The sequence below is a fragment of the Martes martes genome (genome assembly GCF_963455335.1).
Source record: "Martes martes genome assembly, chromosome: 9".
NCBI classification, from domain to species: Eukaryota; Metazoa; Chordata; class Mammalia; order Carnivora; family Mustelidae; genus Martes; species Martes martes.
In genome coordinates this window covers 23,014,637-23,039,246 of record NC_137896.1, presented here as the reverse complement: position 1 = coordinate 23,039,246, position 24,610 = coordinate 23,014,637, and the positions used below count along the sequence as shown (strand labels likewise).

Below are 24,610 nucleotides of genomic sequence, written 5' to 3'. Positions count from 1 at the left end.
ATACTTAAAAAAACAAAAAACAAAAAACAAAAAAGAAGTATCTCAAACCAGTAACCTAACGTCCTACATTGAGACACTGGAAAAAGAGGTATAAACCCAAAGCAAGCAGAAAAAAGGGAAAAAGCAGAATTAGAGTAAAAACTAATTTAGTAGGGCACCTGGGTGGGTCAGTGGGTTAAGCCTCTGCCTTCAGCTCAGGCCATGATCTCAAGGTCCTGGGATTGAGCCCCACATCAGGCTCTCTGCTCAGCGGGGAGCCTGCTTCCCTCTCTCTCTCCCTGCCTGCCTCTCTGCCTACTTATGATCTCTGCCTGTCAAATAAGTAAACAAATAAATCTTAAAAAAAAAAAAAAACTAATTTAGTAAAGATTAGAAAATAACAGAAAATCATGGGGCGCCTGGGTGGCTCAGTGGGTTAAAGCCTTTGCCTTCGGCGGCTCAGGTCATGATCCCAGGGTCCTGAGATCAAGCCCTGAATCGGGCTCTGCTCAGTGGGGAGCTTGCTTCCCCTTCTCTCTCTGCCTGCCTCTCTGCCTACTTGTGATCTCTGTTGTCAAAGAAAATAACAGAAAATCAACTATATAACCACTGACCTTACAGAGAACAAAAATTACCTTCCTTCTGATGGACACTTTTAACTACTATACATGACGCTACACTAAGCATCTTCGCATACAGAGCTTCATCGCATTCTGACTTACGTCTTCATGAGAGATTTACAGAAATGTAAACAAGGCAAAAATGGGTAATGATCTTTAAGGACTAAGCCATACTACACAGTTTTCAAAAAGAGATGCCTCACCTCCCACAATTATCCAAAGGTGTAAGATGCTCAACTGCACAGAATATAAATTCACTCCACATGGAAGATAAACTAAGTCAATGAATAAATTAAGAGTTCTTGGATGTCAAGCTATGGATTATACCTGGCCCACAGACATTTCATTTGACCCACACCTACTGAAAAGCTGGGGTATTTTACAAAAGAATCTAGATTTCCCACGTGCCCCAGGGCAACAGCAATCAATGGGCATGAAAGAGTCATTTCCCCATAAAAGGGGTCACACTATCCACTTCTCCACAGTCCCTGCAGGCATTTAATTTACACAGGTCATCTGACTTGGGCCTCCATGCTCCAGTAAGTTACCTACCTGACCCTGACGCATCTAGGATGCAAACTCTAGGATACACTTTTCACTGTCACATCAGGGTTGACAAAGGAATGGTCTACACAGCAGCACTCCCAATTATTCCAATTCAGCTGAGCTTTGGGCAGCATACTGAAGAGAGGGTTACTTTGGGGTCTGGCTAGTGACTGGCAGAGGAAGAAATAAAGAGCTCAGTTTCAAAAATACTTCCAAGAGCAAGATGACAAGGGAGTTCAACAAGAACAAATGCATCCAAATTAAGGTAAGTGAAGAGCAAAAGGTCCTAAGCAAAAGCTCATATTTATGAACAGACTGAAATTCCTGGAGAAGCTAATCTTCTCCAAAGCAGACCAAAACCAAACAAAATCAAGAAACTTTGATGCAAAGTGTCCATGACCGGCACCTGCAACAGAAAACCACATTGTCACTGCCAAAAGATAGCTGGCTAGAAACCCACGTTATTCTTTTTTCCTCCCATAAATCTACTGGTTTCTATTAAATAAATTCCTTGATGAACAATTCAGAGGCGAAGGGCCCCTCATGCTGGCCATTAAGGCCACGCAGCGAGACCACTAGAGCTGCTAAGGAGAGGCAATGCAGAGCAACAATTAGGGAATGAAGGCTAAGGTTGATGCTATGGCTGCAAATGTGTAATGATCTTTACTTTCATGGCAAATGGCATCTTTAAGGAAACCATTTTTAAATTGCAATATAACGGGTGCCTGGGTGGCTCAGTGGGTTAAGCCTCTGCCTTCGGCTCAGGTCATGATCTCAGGGCCCTAGGATTGAGTACCGCATCTGGCTCTCTGCTCAGCAGGGAGCCTGCTTTCCCCTCTCTCTCCGCCTGCCTCTCTGCCTACTTGTGATCTCTGTCTGTCAAATAAATAAATAAAATCTTTAAATAAATAAATAAATAAATTGCAATATAACATATGGAGACAGTAGAGTATAAACCATAAACATACAGCTCCAGTTTTTATAAAGTGAACATCATTCCTGTACAGTCACCAGCCAGATCAAGATACAAAATAACCATGACACCCTGGGAATAAGGACAGATATGGGGATAGGAGGAGTAGGATCCCAGTCCCTCACTCATTACATGGTACAAAAATTTAAACATATGTGATAACAACTTTAAAATATTACCAAGAAAGGAGACACAGTTTATAATCCAACAGCAAGAAAAGCAAGAAACAAAGCTCTGAAGCCATAAAAGGAAAGACTGAGCAATCTGATAACCTAAAAAGTAAGACCCCTACCTACATTTAAAAGTACCATAAACAAAGTCAAAATTCATTTCTCAAACTTGGAAAAAAAATACAGCACATATAACAAAGGACCTTTAAAAACTGAGTAATCACAAAGTGCTACAGTCTAAACCTCTGTGTCCTCCCAAAATTAAATCCTAATGCCAAATGTGGCAGCATTAAGCTGTGGGGCCTTTTGAAGCTGATTAGGTTTGGAGGGCAGAGCCCTCATAAATGGGATTATGCCCTTCTAAAAGAGGCTCCTGAGAGATTCCCTAACCCCTTCCATTATAGAGGACATGGGGAGAGGCTGGCAGTCTGCAAGCTGGAAGACGGCCCTCACCAGAAACCAAATCTGCCAGTGTCATGACCATGGAATTCCCAGCCTCCAGAACTATAAGAAACAGATTTCTGTTGCTTATAAGTTACCCAGTCTGTGATGGTCTTTTATGGCAGCCCAAAGAACTAAGACAGAAAATCAGTAAGAGAAAGACCTGATAATCAAATAGAAAAGGATGCAAAAGCTACAAAGAGGTAACTGGCAGAAAAGGAACTACTGATAAACACACACAAAGATATTCAATCCCACTGACAGAAGAATGCAAATTTTAAGAACTATGAAGAGAATATATAAGGTACTCTTAGAATGCATAAGACAACCCAATTAAAAAATGGGAAAAGGAGGGGTGCCTAGGTGGCTCAATTAAGTGGCCAACTCTGATTTTGGCACACGTCGTGATCTCAGGGTTGTGAAATCAAGCTCCTTGTCAGGCTCTGCGCTCAGCAGGGAGTCTGCTTGAAGAGTCTCTCCCTCTGCCCCTCCCCCACCACAAAGTGTGAACCCTCTCTAAAATAAATAAATAAATCTTAAAAAAAAAATACATTCCTATGTTCCAAGGAAGACATACAGATGACCCGTAGGCACATAAAAGATGCTCAGCACCATTAGCCATCAAGATAACCCATATCAAAAGCACAGTGAGATACACACTCATGAGGATGGCTATAACGAAAAACAGGTAAGAGATGTTGACAAGGATGTGGAAAAATAAGAACCTGCATATATCATAGGTGGGCATGTAAAACGTGCAGCTGCTTTGGAAAACAGTCTAAAGAGTCCTCAAAAGATTAAACTTAAGGGGCGCCTGGGTGGCTCAGTGGGTTAAAGCCTCTGCCTTCGGCTCAGGTCATGGTCCCAGGGTCCTGGGATCGAGCCCCACATCGGGCTCTCTGCTCTGCTGGGAGCCTGCTTCCTCCCTCTTCTCTGCCTGCTTCTCTGCCTACTTGTGATCTCTGTCTGTCAAATAAATAAATAAAAATTCTAAAAAAAAAAAAAAAGATTAAACTTAAGAGTTACCATATGACCCAGCAAACCCACTTCCAGGTATATACCCCAAATTAATAAAAACATATGTCCACGCACCAAGGGGGACATGAAGTTAAGAGCAGCATTATTTTTTTAAAAAATATTTTATTTATTTATCCGACAGAGAGAGATCACAGGTAGGCAGAGAGGCAGGCAGAGAGAAAGAGAGGGAAGCAGGCTCTCTGCTGAGCAGAAAGCCCGATGTGGGACTGGATCCGAGGACCCCAGGACCATGACCTGAGCCGAAGGCAGCGGCTTAAGCCACTGAGCCACCCAGGCGCCCAAGAGCAGCATTATTTTTTTAATTATTTTTATTAACATATGATGTATTATTTGCCCCAGGGGTACAGGTCTGTGAATCATCAGGCTTACACATTTCACAGCACTCACCATAGCACATACCCTCCCCAGTGTCCATAACCCAGCCACCCTATCCCTCCCCTCCCACCACCAACAACCCTCAGTTTATTTTGTGAGATTAAGAGTCTCTTATGGTTTGTCTCCCTCACAATCCCATCTTGTTCCATTTTTCCTTCCCTACCCCCACCACGCCCCACCCTGCCTCTCAAATTCCTCACATCAGGGAGATCATATAATAATTGTCTTTCTCTGATTGACTTATTTCACTCAGCATAATACCCTCTAGTTCCATCCACGTCGTTGCCAACGGCAGGATTTCATTTCTTTTGATGGCTGCATAAGTATTCCATTGTGTATATATACCACATCTTCCTTATTCATTCATCTGTTGATGGACATCTCGGTTCTTTCCATAGTTTGGCTATTGTGGACATTGAGAAAAGCATTATGCTCAACAGCTAAAAGGTGGAAGCCCAAAAGTCCATCAGCTGACAAACATATACAAAATGTGGTATATCCATTCCATGGAATATTCTTCAGCCATAAAAAGGAATAAAGTACTGATACATGCTACAACATGGATAAACTTGAAAACATTAAGCTAAGTAAAAGAAGTCAGTAACAGAAGACCACATATTACATGATTCCATTCAGATGAAATGTCCAGAACAGGGATATCTATAGAGAGGGAAAACAGAGTAAAAGTTGCCTTTAATAAGGGTGTGTAGGAGAGTGATAGCTAAAATGTAAGGAGTTTTTCCTGGGGTGATAAAAATATCCTAAAATTGACTGTGCTAATGGTTGCACACATCTATGAATTTACCAAAAACCACTGAATTGCATACTTTAAATGGGTAAACTGTATGGTATGTGAACTATATCTCAATAAACCTTTTTAAGAAACTAAAGAAATACCATTTTTCTTTTATCTACTTAATTAATACTTAAAGTTTACTTAAAATATACCATTAGGTAAAGGAGGCTACTGGGAGCCGATAATGTTCCATTTCATGATTTGGGTGGCAGTGACAAAGGTGAAGTTACTTTGTGATAAACACTGGTGTACTTTTCTACCAGCCAGACTTCAATAACACAGTCCATAAAGACACACACATATACACTGTGTTGGTGATGGTGTGGAGCAACAGACACTCTCACACTTTGTTACTGGGGATGTAAGCTGATAAAACCTCTGAGGTATATAATTAATGAGTTTATAAACAATAAAGCACACATATGTTTTGGTCCCATATGTATATACTCCAATGTATAAAAGCCTTTACTGCAACTTTGTTGTAAAAACAAAGGTGTGAGAAAACTCTACATGCCCATCAGTTGGGGCCTGGGGAAAATAAATTATGGTACAATTATACCAGGGAATAGTATATAGCTATTTAAAATAATGAGGCAGATTTACATATACTGAATCTATCCCCAAGCTGGAGAATTACATGGCAAAAGCAAGGTACAGAGCAGAGTTATCTGTATACGGGGTATGCCACCTCTGTGTGGGGAGAAAATAAACCTAAGGTGAGGACAGTGGGGTTATTTATACACACACACACACACACGCACACGCACACACACAATTACCACAGAACATCTCTTGAGGGACACAGAAAAACTAGAAATCACGGCTGCCTCTGAGGAGGAGATGGGAGATAGGAGACACACCTTTCACTCTGAGCCTTCAAAAAAAAAGGGCAAAATATTATCAACTCAAATAAATCAATTCTTCTCATGTAAAAGCTATGGTGCTTCAACAGAGGTGAGTGCCCCTGAACTTCTAAAGATTAAAATTCTGAACTGTTTGCTGTTAATTACGCAATGTCTCACTTCTCCCATTTTAAGAGTTAAATACTCAAGCCATTAAGCAGTAGTAGTAATGAACAACTACTTACATCAACACCTCCAAACAGGTCGAAAATATAAGTATTTGGATAAGTGGTTTCTTGGGTAAGTTTCCTCTCTTCAGTAACAAATGCCATAGCCTCCATGGAGAGAAGAGGAGAAATTTCCTAATTTAAAAAAAGTATACAGAGAGACTTTCAGTTTTAGTATCTAAAAGGAACCACACACCAAAACAACAGTTTGCATTTCAGTCACAACCTGAATGCCCATGAGCCCAAAGATAGCCCCCAGTGACAACAACAGAAAAAGATAATAATCTTACAGAAAAGCTAATATGATGATCAACATTTAAGTAGTAACAATAGCTCACTTACTTAATGATTATGTACCAGGTATGGTTCTAAGTACTTCATGCCTGACCCCTTTTAATCCTCACAAACCTACAAGATAACAGTAATTTATCACCCCAATTTTATAGATAAGCAAACTGAGATACAAAGAAGTTGTCAAGGTCACACAGCTGCTAAGTGACAGGGCCAGGGTTTAAATGTAGGAAGTCTGGCTCCAGAGTTTGCACTTAGAGAAGAAAAAGTAACTATTTGGGGTGAAACAGAGTGTGGAAAGAACCTACTCTTATGCTCTCTCTTCAGGGATCTTGAGGGAAGAAGGAACACAATGGGCGAGGGCAGTGGTTCTCACACAGTGGTGAACATCAGAATCACTTGGAAGGACTTGTTAAAATCCCTCCTGCTGAGTCCCGCGGGCAGAGTTTCTGATTCAGTAGGCATGGGGTGGGCCTGAGAATGTGCATTTACAACAGCCTGCCAAGGGCTCCTGATGCTGCTGGTCCAGGTACCACAAACCAGGAAAAAGCAGAACTCTTACAGACAACTGGTTGTATGTTGGGCACCAGGCTTTGATACTTCAGCCCATCTAATCCTTAAAATAATTCAATGATGTGAGTATAGTTTTACCCATATTATACGGGAAAAGCAAAATCACAAAGGTGCCCAGGCTCACGTAATTAGTGACTAAACCACTTATGAGAGACTGAACCACTTTCCCCAGGTCTCATTTTCCTCAACTATAAAACTAGGATGTGATTCCTGCTGGCAACACGGTACAGTGGAAGCTGGTCTTAGGAGGAAGACAGATCTGGGCTCATCATGTGATAGCCACAGGCTTTGGGTGGGTTACTGCTGAGGCTGTTCTTTCAACTGAAAAAGGGAATTATAGAAGACATTTGGGTTTGCCTGCCCACTATCTCGTTTTCTCTTCTTCAAGTAAAAGCCCCATTTCCTTGGGGGAAAGGCCCCTCCCCACTTTCCACAGAGTTCTGTTGGGGCTGTCACCAAGCACCTCAGTGTGAGGCCCAGGAGCAGGTGACCAGGCCTCGCCAACAGTCTCTCATTCCCTCACCTCAGTGGCTGGCCCAAGTTGTACAAATGTCCCCCTAGCACTGTGATCACATAGAGGAAGATAAGACCACACGCAGATGTCAAGGTAAGAAAAGGATAGCTTAACCCTGTTTAGCCCCTGAATTCACACATGTGCTCTCCAGTTTGTGAGACAATAAAGGATCTTTTTTGCTAGTCTGATTTGGCTTCTGTCACTCACAATCAGAAGTATTCTGGACTAAAACAAGTAAGTAGACCACCCGTGTCATAGAGTTACCATAAGGATTAAATAAGCCTGGTACAGAGGGTTCAAAGAAGCATGTGTTGGATGAAGAAAGAAATAGTGACCGCACAGCAAGTACTCACAAACCTTAATTTCTCTCTTCCTCCTACCCCATATCTCAGAGATTTTGCAGGAATCAAGTGTAATGTGTAATTCCTCGCACAGAGTTTTCAAAGTGTAAAACACTTTTAACTATTTCTGTCCCATTCAGACTATAATATCAAGAATACAAAACACCTTTTTTTAATTAAATAAACTTATTTGGAAATGATTTTAAATTTACAGAAAGTTGTACAGACAAAACATCTCTTATTCTTAAAGGTAAAGCTTATTTGCTGCCTGCTATATTTTAGAATGACTAATGTGATATAATAATCAAAACTTTACTTCCAAAGAACATTATATCAACTTTCATTACAACCAACTATAACTCACATGAGTTTTAACTGCAACTAGTACTGGTCATCTAAATTCAAAATTGGTCATCTAAAGTTTGGATAGAGTAACTTGAGACCTACGGGCAGGCACATGGGCCTTCCAGGTGATTCTGATACACACTCAAGTTTGAGAACAAGTGCCTTAGCATCTCTCTGCACTCTTCCATCCCTCTCCCAACCATCAATCCCAGTTCCTTCATCTTCTTATGTTGGTCATAATGGATCAACAACCACGAGGTCACTTCCCTGAACCTTTAGCAGTATGGGAGTTTTAAAAATCCTTCTCGGGACGCCTGGGTGGCTCAGTTGGTTAAGCGGCTGCCTTCGGCTCAGGTCATGATCCCAGCGTCCACATCGGGCTCCTTGCTCGGCGGGGAGCCTGCTTCTCCCTCTGCCTCTGCCTGCCACTCTGTCTGCCTGTGCTCGCTCGCTCTCTCTAACAAATAAATAAATTTAAAAAAATTAAAAAAAAAAAATCCTTCTCAAAAAGGTCATCCCAATCCCAGGACATAGGGTCGGCCTCCCAAACGAAGCAAGCACTGCCACAAAACGAGTGTGAATAAAGCCCAGAAGGGCAGACACAGGGAAATTAATGGTGATTATCTCTGGGTGGTGGGATTATAGTTGATTTTTATTTTCTTCTTTGTAATTTCTCTGAACTTTCCAAATTTTCTACAGCTTACACAATAAAAACAGGCTATTTTAAAAAGCAGACTAAAGGAGAGAAAAACAGACATCTGCATCACCTGGAGGCTCTGAATGCAGCCTTTCCAAGGCCCCTAAGAGTTACCTTGAGGATGTTTTGGCACTCAATGAAGTCACTGTGGAGGTGGCTGGTTGCATACAGCTTCAGGAGCAGCTGAGGAATCCCACTCCATTTGGACTGTTTGTCTCTCTCTGCCAAAAACGTCTCTGTGAACTGTGAAGCAAAAGAAAAAAAGACAAAGGAACATTTCGCTGATGAGGACAGAACGACTAGCGTGCGTGGCAAAGGAAAGCAGCTGCCTCCTAAACACACCCAGGAGAAATAATTCAAAGGTCTCTTTCTAGAAACCTTCAAAAGCTCCCCAACAGCCTATAAGTGAAAAGTCCAGCTCCTCGCCTTGTGACACAGCAGCCTTTGCATCCTATTACTGACGCTCCTCTCTAGCTTCATCTTTTTCCCAGTGCACACTTCAGGCTCCAAATGCACATGTTCTCTACGTCTCTCCACACATGTTCTTCCTTGCCTAAAATGTCCTCTGTTGTTACCTGGAAAGCTCCTTCTCCTTCTTCAAAGTGTGAGACAAATAACCAGAAATGCTCCTTGATGGGTCTTCCCCTCTCTCCATTTTAAAAGATTTAATTTATGTATTTGAGAGAGAGCGAGAAAGCGCATGCACACATGCACACTAGGAGTGGGGGCGGGGGGAAGAGGAGGAGGAGGAAAGACTCCCAAGCAGACTCCACACTGAGCATGGAGCCTGACATTGGGCCCGATGCAGGGTTCAATCCCATGACCCTGAGACCATGACCTCAGCCCTGAGATCAGGGTCTGAGTTGGATGCTCAACCAACTGAGCAACCCAAGTACCCCTGCTCCCCTCTCTCCTTTCTAAGTGAGTAAGTGCCCCTCCTCTGGGGCCTTATCTTAACATTTTTCCTCTGTATCATAATTACTGATTCACTTGTCCCCCTCCCGTAGACCACAAGCTCCTTCAGAGTAGGTACCAGGCTGCATTCATCATGCCCACCTTCTCTCTCTCTAAGAATGCCGAGCATAGAACAGAGACTCAGCAAATGTTTGAAGGAATAAGCAATAACCTTCTAGTCTAATGACGGGTTCATTAATCAACTATGGCACAGTTCCACTAACACTCTTCTGACATATCATTAACCAGGGGCCGGATGTGAATTATTTTCACATACACTTGTCCCTCGATCAGATCAAAATTACAGGACATGCAGGTCTTCAATAACATCTTAGTCTATCCTGGCGCATATCAGTTCTATGATTTTGGACGAATCCCATTATCCTTCCTGAGACTGTTTTCTCAGATTGTAAAAATAAGATAATACAGAAGTAATAGAGAGATAATGAAATGTTTGTGAGAATAATCTGTGTTCGGGTGAACCAAGGGCATTACTATTTCTGTAGGTTAAAAAAAAAAAGACTGAATATCAGCAATTTCCTATCATTCAAGCTAGTTCAAATCAAGGCAAGTCCAAAAACAATGGGAAACCATTTTTCTTTTTCTAAAAAGGAAAAAAAGAAAAAGAAAAACATGGTTTCATGGGACTCAGCAAAAGTGGTGTTTACAAATTTACAGGTATGTACATTTATACTAAAAAGGAAAAATGTCTCAGATAAATTAACTAAACTTTCACCATGAGAAACTAGAATAGCATAAACCAAATCCTAAACAAGCACAAGGAAATAAATACTACTACAAAAATAAATGATACGGGGAACAGAAAAACAATCAAGAAAAATCAACAAAATCAAAAGTTGGTTCTTTAAAAGAGCAACAAAACTAAAACGTTAGTTATGATGACCAACTTAACTCTGACTCAAATAACTGAACTCAGGAATGAAAGAGGGACATTACTACCAATAATATAGTAATAAAAAGGCTTATAATGAAGTAGTAGTAACAATTATGTGCCAACAAATTACATAACCTAGATGAAATGGACAAACTCCTAGAAAGACACAAGACACTGAAACGGACTCAAGAAGAGGTGAATCACTGATTTAGTAAGAAAAAAGGAAACTACCCACAAAAAAAAGTGCGCCCAAAACCAATGCTTCACTGGTGAATTCTACAAAACATTTATTTTTTTTTTAAAGATTTATTTATTTGACAGACAGAGATCACAAGTAGGCAGAAAGGCAGGTGGTGGGGAGGGGAAGCAGGATCCCCACTGAGCAGAGAGCCCGATGAGGGGCTTGATCCCAGGACCCCAGGATCATGACCCAAGCCGAAGACAGAGGCTTTAACCCACTGAGCCACCCAGGCACCCCATTTTATTTTATTTTTTAAGATTTTATTTATTTATTTGAGAGAGAGAGGATGAGAAAGTGAGACAGCTCAAGATAGGGGAGGGTCAGAGGGAGATGTAGACTCCCTGCTGAGCAGGAAGGCTGATGCTGGACTCTATCCCAGGACTCCAGGATCATGACCTGGGCTGAACGCAGTCACTTAACCAACTGAGCCACCAGGCACCCTCTACAAAACTTTTAAAGAAACTAAAAATTCTTCACAGACTCTTCCATAAAACAGAAAAGGGGACACTTCCCAACTCATTCTGTTATCCTTATACCAAAATCTGACAAAGTGTCATAAGAAAACTACTGACCAATATCTCTGATGGATACAGACACAAAAATCCCTAGCAAAACCCTACCAAACGAAATCCAGCAACATGTAAAAAGGATTATACACCATGACCAAGCAAGGTATATTCCAGGAATTCAAGGTTGGTTCAACATATGAAAATTAATCAGTCTAATCAACCTGTTAAAGGGCATTTACCAAAAACCCACAACTATCATCATAATTAACAGTGAAAGCCTGAATGCTTTCCCATTAAGATCAGGAAAAAAACAAGGATGTTGATCCTCACCACTTCTACTTAACATTGTACTAGTAATTCAGGCCAGAGCAATTAGGTAAGAAAAAAAATAAAGGCATCCAGATGGAAAAGAAGAAAAACTGTATTTGCCATCCTATGATCTTGTATATAGAATACATGATGGAACCTACATATAAAACTACTAGAGCTAACAAATGAGTTCAGTAGGGTTGCAGGATAAAAATCGATATACAAAAATTAGTTAAATGTTTATACACTTACAATAGACAATCCAAAAATGAAATTAAGAAAACAGTCCCATTTACAATGAAACCAAAAATAATAAAACACTTAGGAATAAATTTAACAAAAGGAATACAGGACTTATAAAATGAAACTACAAAATATCATTGAAAGAAATTAGAGGAAGTCTAAATAAATAGAAAGCCAACCATGTTCATAGACTGGAAGACTTAATATTGCTAAAATGGCAATACTTCCTATATAGAGTCAATGCAGTTTCTATCATAATCCCAGGTAGCTTCACTGAAGAAATTGACAACCTGATACTAAAATTCATATGGAAATGCAAGGAACCCAGGATGGCCAAAATAATCTTGAGGGAAGAGCACAAAGTTGGAAGATTCACACTTTCTGACTTCTAAGTTTATTACAAGCTTATAATAATCAAGACTTTGGCATAAGGATAAACAACTAGATCAATAGAATAGAACTGAGATTCCAAAATTAAATCCCTACATTTATGGTCAACTGATTTTTGACCATAGTATCAACACAATTCAATGCGGGGAAAAAAAGTCTTCTTAACAAATATTGCTGGGACAACTGGTATCCACAAGCAAAAGAATGAAGGTGGACTCCTTTACACATACCATATACAGAAATTAACTCAAAATGGATCAAAGACCCAAATGTAAGAGCTATAACTATGAAACTTTTAGAGGAAAACATAGGCATAGATTTCATAACCTTAGATTAGGTAATGATTTCATAGATAAGACCTCTAAAAAACAAGTAAACAAAGGAAAAAGAGGTACTTCATCACACAGAAAACATAAAGAACAATTAATGAACATCTCAACTGATGCAGAAAAAGCATTTTGTAAAATGCAGTATCATAAACTGAAAAAAGAAGTGAACAAATAATCGTTATCTACAGAAAACCTTAAGCAAACATCATACTTAATGGTGAAATGTTTAAGGCTTTCCCTCTTAGATCAGGAACATGCCACTTCAACTCAGCACAGTTAGGCAAGAAATAGGAAAAAATGTAAGATTGGAAAGGAGAGGGGCGCCTGGGTGGCTCAGTGGGTTAAAGCCTCTGCCTTCGGCTCAGGTCATGGTCTCAGGGTCCTGGGATGGAGCCCCGCATTAGGCTCTCTGCTCGGCAGTGAGCCTGCTTCCCCCCTCTCTCTGCCTCCCTCTCTGCCTACTTGTAATCTGTCAAATAAATAAATAAAATCTTAAAAAAAAAAAAAAGATTGGGAAAGAACATAAAACATTCATTTGCAGATATGGTATCTGCAAATGACTGTACATATATACAATCCAAAAGAATCTAAAAGTAAAGTATTAAAATATAAGGGCCATATAAATATAAGAATGATATAAAAATCAATCTTGTTTTTATATTACACCTACAGTTAAAGAGAGGGGAGAGAAGGGGAAAGGAGAGGATGACTGTATTGTATTCAATAGACTGAATGGAATCCCAAACAAAATTTTGTTGTAAAAATGTACAAACTCAGGTGCCTGGGTGGCTCAGTGGGTTAAGCCGCTGCCTTCGGCTCAGGTCATGATCTCAGGGTTCTGGGATTGAGCCCCACGTCGGGCTCTCTGCTCAGCAGGGAGCCTGCTTTCCCCTCTTTCTCTGCCTGCCTCTCTGCCTACTTGTGATCTCTGTCAAATAAATGAATAAATCTTAAAAAAAAAAAAGTAAAAATGTACAAATTCATTCTAAAATGTATATGCAAATGGCAAAGGGCTAGGAAGAGCCAAGGAACTCTTGAAGATAACTAAGCAGGAAAAGCCACTCCTATTCAACACACTATAGTCAAAATCAACACACACAAAGTTACAGAAAATAAGACAAAGTGGTATCAGCACAAGGCTAAATAGACCAGTGGGAGGGGGAAAAAGACAGGAAACTGACATGAGAACAGATGCCACAGAGCACTGGAGGAATAAGCAACTTTTCAATAAATAATATGCAGTCAACTGGACATCTTCATGGACAAGCTTACACCACATCCAAAAATAAATTCCTAATGGAACATGTATTTGAATGTAAAAGATAAAACAATAAAGCTTCTAGAAAATAAACAGAATTTCTTCATGATCCTTAGGGTAGGCAAAGAGTTCTTAAATTGGATACTAAAAGCACTAACCATAAAGGAAAAGAGTGATACAATGAGCTGTATTAAAATTAAGCACTTGTGTTCATCAAAAGATCTCTTTAAAAAGGGAAGCTACCAAATGAGAGAAGTATTTATAAAACATCATTATAAAGGCTCATACCCAGGAAATGAAAAGAAGTTCAAATCAATAAGAAGAAAGAAAAAAAAAAAACCCAATAGAGAAAAATATGCAAAAGATCTGAATAGGCCATTCACAAAAGAGGATGCTTGAATAGCCAACAGACTTCTGAAAAGGTGCTTAACTTCATTAGTCATCAGGAAAACACAAACCAAAACCATAATGAGGTACCAATACACAAATATTAGAATGGCCAAATTTAAGAAGACTGGCAACATCACGCATGGGTTAGAGAGAACACGAAACAAGAACACTCATACACTGCTGGTGAGAATGTAAACTAGTTACAACCACTCGGGAAAGTGTTCAGTAATAGCTACCAGTGCTGCACCTATGGATATCCTATAACCCAGCAATTCTACTTCCAAGTATATACCCCCCCAAAATTGCGCATATATGCATCAGAAGACACGTACAAGAATACTCATATAAGCGGTACACATAAAAGCCCCAAACTGGAAAGATCTCGGCTGCTCATCAAAGTTAGAATGAATTGTGGTTAACTATATAGCAATAAAAATTAATGAACTACAGCTTCACCATCAGCATGAATCTAATAAATATTGATTGAAAGGAAGCAGATTCAGTACTGTTTAATTCTATTTATATAAAGCATAAAAACTAGTACACCTAAGTACAATGTCAGAAGTCAGGCTAGTAATTTCATTTGGAGAGGAGAAAAAGAGCTGTAGACTAGAGATATAGAGATGATCTGGTTGGCTGCTACATAGCTGATGGTTTATTACTATTCATTGAGCTGTACACATATTTTTAGTGCATTTTTATTTGTACGTTATATTTCAACACAATAAGTTTTTTAAAGGCTTGAAACAAAATAGATTTGTACATACTGATTATGGAAGGATCTCTACGATAAATTTTCAAGTGAAAAAAGATAAATGCACAAAAGTATGTACATTATACCACTTGCGTAAGAAAAAAAAAGTTACACAGACACATTTGCTTTTCTGAAGTTAACATGTCTGTAGATAGATACATAAGAAATCAGTAACCACAGCTGCCTCTGGGAGCAGAACTGGTTGGTGCTAACAGAGGTGATAGTGGGTTATTTGCAGGGAGACTTGAAATTTTCTCTGTAACCCGTATGTGTATGTGCGTATGTTATCCATTCAAAACACATTATTACCTCTGGTGAGGAGGGAATGAGATGAAGGGACATTAAATATACTGGTACTGTCTTAAGTTTGGTAGTAGGTATGTGGGTATTGTCATAATATTGTGGGGCATTACTATATAGGTTTTTATAGGTCAAATATTTAATAAACAAACAGGTCTCTGCACAATGGCACCAGTAGATGCTCAACAAATATTAATTACCTTCTTCCTATTCCCAACATATCTATACTTGTCTCCCACTATTTCCCACACAACCATTTCATTGTGTCTTCAATGTCTTCCAATGGCCAATTAGGAGGACTTTCTCAATGGTGTTCTTAGTGCCAGAAATCTCTGCAACTCTGTTCACATTCTCTCATTCAGAACCAACTCAACTCTCCCCATTCCATAAAGTTCTCTAAAGCAGTCACAGCCAACATAATCATAGGAGAGAAAATGGCTTTTAAAAATAGGAGGGCCTTTAAAGTTTAAAAATTAAAAAATAAAAATAGGACCCTAAGAGAACAGTGTATTTTTCAGAGGAAATTAATGCCAGGTGATGGACATGACTTTTTAATAGTTGTTCCATATTTATTTTTTAGTCACACATTTTAATGTGTACTTACACAAAATGTCCAGCACAATGAATAAAAAAGAAAGACTCTCACCATGATTAAATTTCAGAATGCCAGAAAGAGATGATCCTAAAAGCTTTGAGGGGGTGAGGGATGGGAAAATGGGTCATATACTGAGGAATGGGAATCAGAACAGAACCTCTCAACATTTACACCAAATGCTTAAAGACAATGGAATAACACCATTAAAAAATTTAAGGGAAAATAACTTCCAACTTAGAATTCTATACCCTGCTAAACTTAATATACAAGTATAAGAATAAAAGACATTTTCAAACATGCAAGCTTAAAAAAAAAAAGCCACCTCTCACGTACTCTTTCTTAGGAGGCTACTAGAGAATGCACTCCCCCAAGAAAGACAGGATTCATGAAACAATGGATCTAAAACATAATAAAAATAAAACACTTTGACTTTGATGAAGGGAAATCCCAAGAATTCAGATGTATAGTTGTCCTAGCGAGGAACAAATCTAAATTGAAGGAAGATGGAGAATTCCAAGAAGGATTTCTTTTTAAAAAAGAAAGTTTTAGGGATGCCTGGATGGCTCAGTTGGTTAAGAGTCTGCCTTCAGCTCAGGTCACAATCCCAGGGTCCTTGGATGGAGCATCAGGCTCCATTCTCTGTGGGAAGCCTGCTTTTCCCTCTCCCACTCCCCCTGCTTGTGTTCCCTCTCTGGCTGTCTCTCCTCTCTGTCAAATAAATAAAATCTTAAAAAAAAAAAAAAGAAAGAAAGAAAGAAAGAAAGAAAGAAAGAAAAGAAAGTTTTAGAATTGGGAGTAAGTTATAAGCACACAAAAACCAAAGCAAATTTTAAAAGAATGACATTATTCTAGTGAAAGAAGCCACACCCAAAGGCTACATATGGTTCAGTCCCATTGCAATTAGAATGTATAAAAGGATACAGGAATAGGACAGTAAACAGATGAGTAGTTGCTAGAGGATGGGGCTAGGGAAGGGGTTAACTACTACAAGGAAATTTTCTATATCCTAACCCTAGTGGTGGTTACACAACTGCATTTGTTAAAACTCATAGAACTGCATTTGTTAAAACTCATAGAATGATGTCTCCAGGCATACCTCGGAGACATTGTGGGTTCCAGACCACCACAATAAAGTGAGTCAAATGAATTCTTTGGTTTTCCAGTGCATGTAAAAGTTATGTTTACATTATACTGTAGTCAATTAAGTGTGAGATTATGTCTAAAAAATGTACATGTCTTCATTAAAGAATAAAGTAAAAAATACTTTATTACTAAAAAAATGCTATCATCTGATCTTTCACAGATCACTATATTATAATAATAATAACGGAAGTTTGAAATACTGTGAACATTACCAAAATGTGACAGAGACACCAAGTAAGCAAATGCTGTTGGAGAATGGCACCAATAGACTTCTCTGATGCAAGGTTATTACAAACCTTCAATTTTGCAAAAATGCAGTATCCATGAGCACAACAGACAAAGCACAACAGAACAAAGAATGCGTCTATACACTAAATAGGGTGAATTCTGTATTTATAACTCAATTCAAACAATGGGGAGGGGGACAGAGGCTTTTAACTCAAAAGGAAACAAAAAAATATATAATGCATATACTGTCGTATACTATATGGCTCTACTGTAACCAATGATATGATCATGATCATATAAATATTTAACACCAATAGCCCAAATTGTGACTTAACTACATTAGAAGAATCAAAAAGAAACATGTGGCATAGCATGTTGTGAATTAAATCCTAGTTTACAAGGGAAGAAAACAGATAATGTCTAAAACTGAAGTCAAGAAATAGCCTTAAAAACATGTTACTTAGAAATACTGGCTAGGGGCGCCTGGGTGGCTCAGTGGGTTAAAACCGCTGCCTTCGGCTCAGGTCATGATCCCAGCGTCCTGGGATTGAGCCCCGCACTGGGCTCTCTGCTCAGTAGGGAGCCTGCTTCCTCCCTTCTCTCTCTGCCTGCCTCTCTGCCTACTTGTGATCTGTCTGTCAAATAAATAAATAAAATCTTTAAGAAAAAAAAAAAAAGAAAGAAAGAAAGAAAGAAATACTGGCTATCAGGGTGCCTGGGTGGCTCAGTGGGTTAAGTCTCTGCCTTCAGTTCAGGTCATGATCCCGGGGTCCTGGGATCGAGGGGTCCATTGGGCTCTCTGCTCAGTAGGGAGCCTGCTTCTCCCTCTCTCTCTGCCTGCCTCTCTGCCTACTTGTGATCTCTGTCAAATAAATAAATAAAATCTTAAAAAAAAAAAAAAAGAAATACTGGCTATGCTTGGGGCACCTGGGTGGCTCAGTGGGTTAAGCCTCTGCCTTTGGCTCAGGTCATGATCTCGGGGATCGAGCCCCACATCGGGCTCTCTGCTCAGTGGGGAGCCTGCTTCCCTTCCTCTCTTTCTGCCTGCCTCTCTGCCTACTTGTGATCTTTGTCAGTCAAATAAATAAATAAAATCTTTAAAAAAAAAAAAAAAAAGAAAAGAAAAAGAAATACTGGCTATCCTGTTTCCTGCAGGACCCTTCCCCTGCAAAAAAACAGCTACATTGTGGACAGTGGTAGTGTGGGGAGGGCAGAATTTGGGGGCAAAAAGTGGGGCAGAGCACAGCTGTTTTTAATTACAAGGCTCATGATACCCAGAGAGCTTCCCTATCGTAGTCCAAATATTCAACTACTCAAGGAATTTCTTTTACCACGTCTACATTGTCTTACAAGGCATTTACTCCCATTTAAAAATAATCGTTTGGATTTTGTTTTCTTTGTGAACAGCTGATTACTATGATGAAAGAGCCACCAATCCAGTCATCTTCAAAGCTGAATTACTGGCAGGAGTTGTACGGGTTTCTTCTCTTGGAGTACTTGTGGTTTGACAGTTTATAGCAGTGATAATCTCTTACATCATGCTGCCTAAGCTGTCAACCTGTTCTGCGGATGTGGCATTTCCAGACACTCAGTTTTCATTGACTTATTTTGTCTTTACTGCTTTTCTTTTGAAATAAAGGCTGAATTTCATAAACAAATGTGTATCTTATTTGTTTAGTCCTAAGCGTAAGATTTTTTTTTTTAATTCATTTTTTTTGAAAGAGATAGCACATGAGCCAGGGGAGGGGGGGGCGGGGAGAGGAAGAAGCAGACTCCCCGTTGAGCAGGGAGCCCAATGCGTTACTTGATCCAGGACCCTGGGATCATGACCTGAGCCGAAAGAAGATGACTGACTGAGCCACCCAGGGTCCGTAGTCCTAAGTGTAAGATATCTTACGTATTATAATATCACATTAAATTCAAGTAAATAGCTGTCATAAAAAATAATTCATGAAAATAAAATACTTTGTTAGGTTATTCTTTAATTTTTTTTTTAAGATTTTATTTATTCATTTGTCAGAGACAAAGAGAGCACAAGCAGAGGAGCAGCAGGCAGAATAGGCCAGGGAGAAGCAGGCTCGCAGCCGAGCAAGGAGACCGATGCGGGACTCAACCCCAGGACCCTGGGATCATGACATGAGTCAAAGGCAGACCTGAGCCACCCAGGGGCCCCAAGGTTATTCTGATTATAACTGTTAATCAAGGAATACTTGTGTCCACTTTAATGGGATTTGTTTTAATATAATTAGGAGTGAATCTAACGGTTTGTAAATACAAAAACTTCTTATTAAAATGAATAGTATTTCTATTTTTAATTTATGAGAAGTTATCATATCCAGGGGTTTTTCAATACCAAATTACCCTTGACAGGCAAAGGAAGACTATATTTGACTTAAACCCCTAGGTTTCACAAATACTAATGCTTAGGATGATGAGGCCAAAACAATTGTGCTCAATGAAATCTTAAAAAAAAAAAAAAAGAAAGAAAGAAAGAAAAAACAAGGAGGGGTCTATCTAAAGTATGAGGTAAGTAACGTTCGGGTAGAAATTACATATGCTAATAATCATGAAGGAAGCAATGATTAGCATTTGGGAAGTAGAAGGAGGATGCCATAACCTAGTTTGTCACCAGATTGCCATACTGAAGGACAAGCTCTAGGGGTGGTGGGACACAATCTGTTTGAGTTACTCTGCCTTGAGCCTAGGGTCTGCCTAGTCTATCCCCTTCCCTCAACTCCTACTGACTATGCAGGTCTTGTGCACCCACAGTAAGGAATGTAACTGCAGAGGGATGCCACTGGAGGGCTTTAAGGAAGGGATTTGTAAGATCTGATTTGCTGTAAGGATCAAACGTGCTGATAAATGTACGCAGGCTCTGTAAGGACTAGAGCATTACACCGGCATTACTTTGCTACCCTGATAGAGGACAAATTAAATGGGAGAAAAGAAAATCCACATAGCACAGGCCCGTTCTAAATCATGCAGTCTGGAGTCTTCTCCCAGACTTCTCCTAAATCCCATTTAGGGAAATGGGGAAGACTTGGGGATGATCAGGTTTGGTGAAGGAGGAATTAGGGAATCAGGAATTTTATATTAAGTTTGAGATGCCCACTAGACATCTAAATGGAGGTGTTGAGAAGATATTTGGATATACCCATCTGGAGCTAATGGGAGAAATCTGGATGGAAATATAGATTTAGGATCCATCAAAATATAGAGAATTTGTTAAACAATACTCGCTAACCTTCATACATGCTTACTACATTTTAAAACACCACTTTAAGTGCTTTATATATACAAACTCACTTGATCCTTACCACAATCTTATAGGCTGTCTCATGATTAGCCCTGTTTCACAAATGAAGAAACTGCAGCATAAAGAGATTAAGTAACTTGCCCAAACGCAGACAGCAAGTATGTACCAGAGCTGGGATTTAAACCTAGGATATCTGACTCTAGAACTCTTTAAAACCCTGAGACTGTTCAGGAGTAGAGACAGAATTGAGGAGGAGGAAGACTGAGCCCTCACGATTCAATTCCAACAATCTTCTGAGTCCTGGGTATCAAGAGCCTGACACTGTTTCCAGGCTCTGCAGACACAAAGTCCCTTAAGAAGCCCAGTCTAACAAGATGACCGCAACTATTTACTGAACATCCACTATCTGCCTCACACTGGCCAAGCTTTTAATTTTTTTTAAGATTTTATTTATTTATCTGACAGACAGAGATCACAAGTAGGCAGGGAGGCAGGCAGAGAGAGGAGGAAGCAGGCCCCCTGCTGAGCAGAGGGCCTGATGTGGGGCTCAATCCCAGGACCCTGGGATCATAACCCAAACCAAAGGCAGAGGCTTTAACCCACTGAGCCATCCAGGCACCCTTTTTAGCTTTTTAAATATATGATGTCACTTCATCCTCCAAACAGCCCTATGAGATGGATATTATTATTGCCATATTAGAAATAAGGAAACAGAGCTTCAGGAAGTTTAACTAACATAACCTAGGACACTCAACTAGTAAGTGAGGGAACTAGGGTTCAATCTAGGTCCACCTTCCTTTAAAATACGGTCTTCTCCAAGGAAATCCTGTTACATGCTACCACATGCATGCACTTTGAGGACTTTAAGCTAATTGGAATAAGCCAGTCACAAAAAGACAAATACTGCTTGATTCCACTTCCACGAAGTATCTAAAGTAGTCAAATTCATAGAAACAAAAAGTAGAATGGTAGCTGCCAGGGGCTGGGGGCAATGGGGTAAGAGGGGAGTTGTTTAATGGGTATAGAGTTTCAGACTGGCAAGATGAAAAGATCCTGGCGCTCCGATTCACAACAATGTGGACACACCTACTACTACTGAATTGTACACTTAAAGATGGGTAAGATGAGGGGCGCCTGGGTGGCTCAGTCATTAAGCGTCTGCCTTCAGCTCAGGTCATGATCCCAGGGTGCTGGGACAGAGCCCCGCAATGGGCTCCCTGCTCGGCGGGAAGCCTGCGTCTTCCTCTTGCACAGCCCCTGCTTGTGTTCCCTCTCTCACTGTATCTCTGTCAAATAAATAAAATCTTTAAAAAAAAGAAAAATAGGGATGCCTGGGTGGCTCAATGGGTTAAGCCTCTGTCTTTGGCTCAGGTCATGATCTCAGGGTCCTGGGATCAGGCCCTGCGTTGGGATCTCTGCTCAGTGGGGAGCCTGCTTCCCTCTCTCTCTCTGCCTGCTGCTCTGCCTACTTGTGATTTCTCTGTCAAATAAATAAATAAAATCTTGGGGAAAAAATGGGTAAGATGGGAAACTTCATGTTATGTGTTCACAACAACTTAAATTTTTTTTCAAGCTGGTCTTTCCCAGTATACCATATGCCATAATGGACATGCTTACTGTGCTATGGAAATGCTTGTGTGCAAAGAATTTACCTATAATGTGGGGAAAGTGGGTATGTGGAGCAAGGAAGAGATCAAGCAAAGTCACCAAGAAAGGATACATTTGAAAGATGAAATTCCCCACTTTATCCTGACCAGAGTTTTAAGAAGATCTCTCCATCTCAACCTTGGAAAGAGCTTCCACACCTGCATACAACTACTGATTACCGCAATACTCACCCTAAATCAGGCTCAAGAATATTCTAGCACCCTTCTATCTGGTGAGCTTCTCCAATCTCCTCCCATTCCAAGTCACCCATCACTGGAAACAAATTAAGTGTCCTAAATTGTCTCATTTATTATGCCAAATGACCTTTGTGGCTCCCTACTGACATCAGAATGTAAAGGATAAGCAAGACGGGTGTTTAGTAAGAGATCACCTAAATTTTCTGAGCCTCAGTTTCCTCATCTGCATTGAAACAGGAGTCCTGACACCTCATTCAAAAGACTGAAGATTAAATGAAGACACTGTTTGAATACCTTCCACAATGTTTGATCTGAAGTATGTGCTCAGTGATGGTGAATTAACTCCCTTTCTGCATGTCCCTACAACCCTGCTAGGTAAGGCATTTTGGTTTAAAGAGCAAGTCTTTCCAGGATGTTAAGGCAGATAGAGAAGAATGCAGGGGGAAAAAGTTGCTCAACTACGATTATCTGATGTTCAGGAAAATACTGCTCACCCAGAACTGGTTCTTCATCTATAACCTGTTAACACAGAGACCACCTGGTTTTTATCTTTATTCTGTCCTTTTAAGTATATGAGTAATACTGAAATGGCTCAAGTTTATATATAGATATATATAGTATACTGCAAAAAATCTCACTCCCATTCTCTCCCCCATCTACCCAATTGCCACTGATTCCCACCAACCACTGTATTAGTTTCTTCTGCATCCTTCGAAAAGTTTCTATATGCAAAAGTGGTCTTTAAATTAAGCTAATGTTTTCCGGGTGTGTTTGTAACCTAAGTTGTGGGAATGAAAGGGGGAGTAGCACAGCGAGAAGCCTAGGTTTTTCCATCCTGCCTTACCCTAAAGCAATGTCCTTCATTCATTCAAAAAAATACTAATCATATATTGGGCGCCTATTATAAGCCAGATACCATTAACTAACTGATTATCCTTCAACCCTTACTAAGCAACAAAAACGCACTTAACGCTTTACAGAACGGTCTCCATTGATCCTCACAGCACCTTAAGAGGCAGGTTACTAATTATCATCCCCATTTCACAAATGAGAAAACTGAGGCACCGAAAGATAACTTGCTCAAGCCAAGGCTTTGAATCCAGGCCTGACTCCAAAGTCCTCGCTCTTAACCATGACGCTCTACACTGCACCCTTTGGAGCTCAGCCTAACGTGGGATACAGGGGAGAAAAAGGGTAGACAACAAAGAAATATGTAATTGCCGACTAAGAAAGTAATGTGAGCAAAACGAATTCAGGGCTGTGACTGAATAACAATGGGGACCTACTTTAGATGTGGAGTAGGGGGTAGTGTCAAGGAAAGGCCTCTCTGAGAGAATGACATTTATGATAGGCTTAGGAACCGTTCAGGGGCTGCAATAATGACCCACCACCCAATTCACGGGGGACAAACTCGAGGCCCTTAGAAGCTAAAGCAAACTCGCTCAGGGTCCCCCAGACGTGCAGACGTGGCGCAGGGTTGGGAGGATCCAGGAGCTGGGCCCAGGGCTCGTACACGCCATCGATGCCCGATGCAGCCCAGGCCCGCTCTGCCCCTAACCTGGGCCTCTAGCCGGCGGCTACCCACCGCCCCGCGGCGGCTGACAGCAACCGGACAGCCTGCAGAGAGGCCCCGCGGCCGGCTAAGAGGGGTCGGGCCCGTACTGTGGCGGCCTGGAAAGGCCTCTTCTCCGGCCCCCCGCCAGCTCCCGCCCGGTCCGCCCCGCCCCGCCCCTCCGGGCCGGCTTCGTACCTGCACGGCCCGGACCAGGCCCCGGCCGGTCAGCTGGCCCTGCCGCAGCTGCAGCAGAATGTTACCGGGCCGCGGCCGGCCGCCCCATCCGCCCCAAGCCGCCACCGTTGCCGCTGCCCGTCGCCCTCGGCCGGCCCCAGACCCCGCCGCCGGCGCCGCCGCCATGTCTCCTCGTCCGACAAACAGGAAGCAAGCGGCCCCGGGGCCGCGGAGATTTCTACGGGGCGGCGGAGGGGTCGTCGCAGCGCCCCCAGCGGGCCGTCGGCGGAGGCGCAAGCCGCGTGGCAGGGGCCGTACGCGCCGCGGGGGCTCCTGGGATATGTAGTCTTGCTTTCAGTCGGAGCAGGTGCGAAATTGAGATGTGGCGTTTCTTGCGCCACTTGCTTTTGGGGACCCTGGGTCCAGCATTTCGGTGAGGTCCCCCGAGGTCAAAGACAAGTCCCTGCGTGCGCAC

At 41.1% G+C, this 24,610-nt stretch overlaps 1 protein-coding gene across 2 annotated transcripts in view; it reads right to left on the bottom strand.

Moving 5' to 3' along the window:
* TRPC4AP (transient receptor potential cation channel subfamily C member 4 associated protein) overlaps positions 1 to 24,382 on the bottom strand; it is a 72,646-nt gene extending 48,264 nt beyond the window's left edge. Inside the window, exons 1-3 of one of the 2 annotated variants that reach the window (XM_080812817.1) lie at positions 24,157 to 24,382; positions 8,883 to 9,011; positions 6,026 to 6,142 (exon numbers count right to left, since the gene is read on the bottom strand). In XM_080812817.1, the coding sequence (XP_080668943.1) occupies positions 6,026 to 6,142; positions 8,883 to 9,011; positions 24,157 to 24,321 (411 nt within the window). In that variant the 5' untranslated portion in view covers positions 24,322 to 24,382. The remainder of the gene's footprint in view (positions 1 to 6,025; positions 6,143 to 8,882; positions 9,012 to 24,156) is intronic. The other variant, XM_080812818.1, reaches the window with a different exon arrangement.
* Between the last annotated feature and the right edge of the window lie 228 nt (positions 24,383 to 24,610).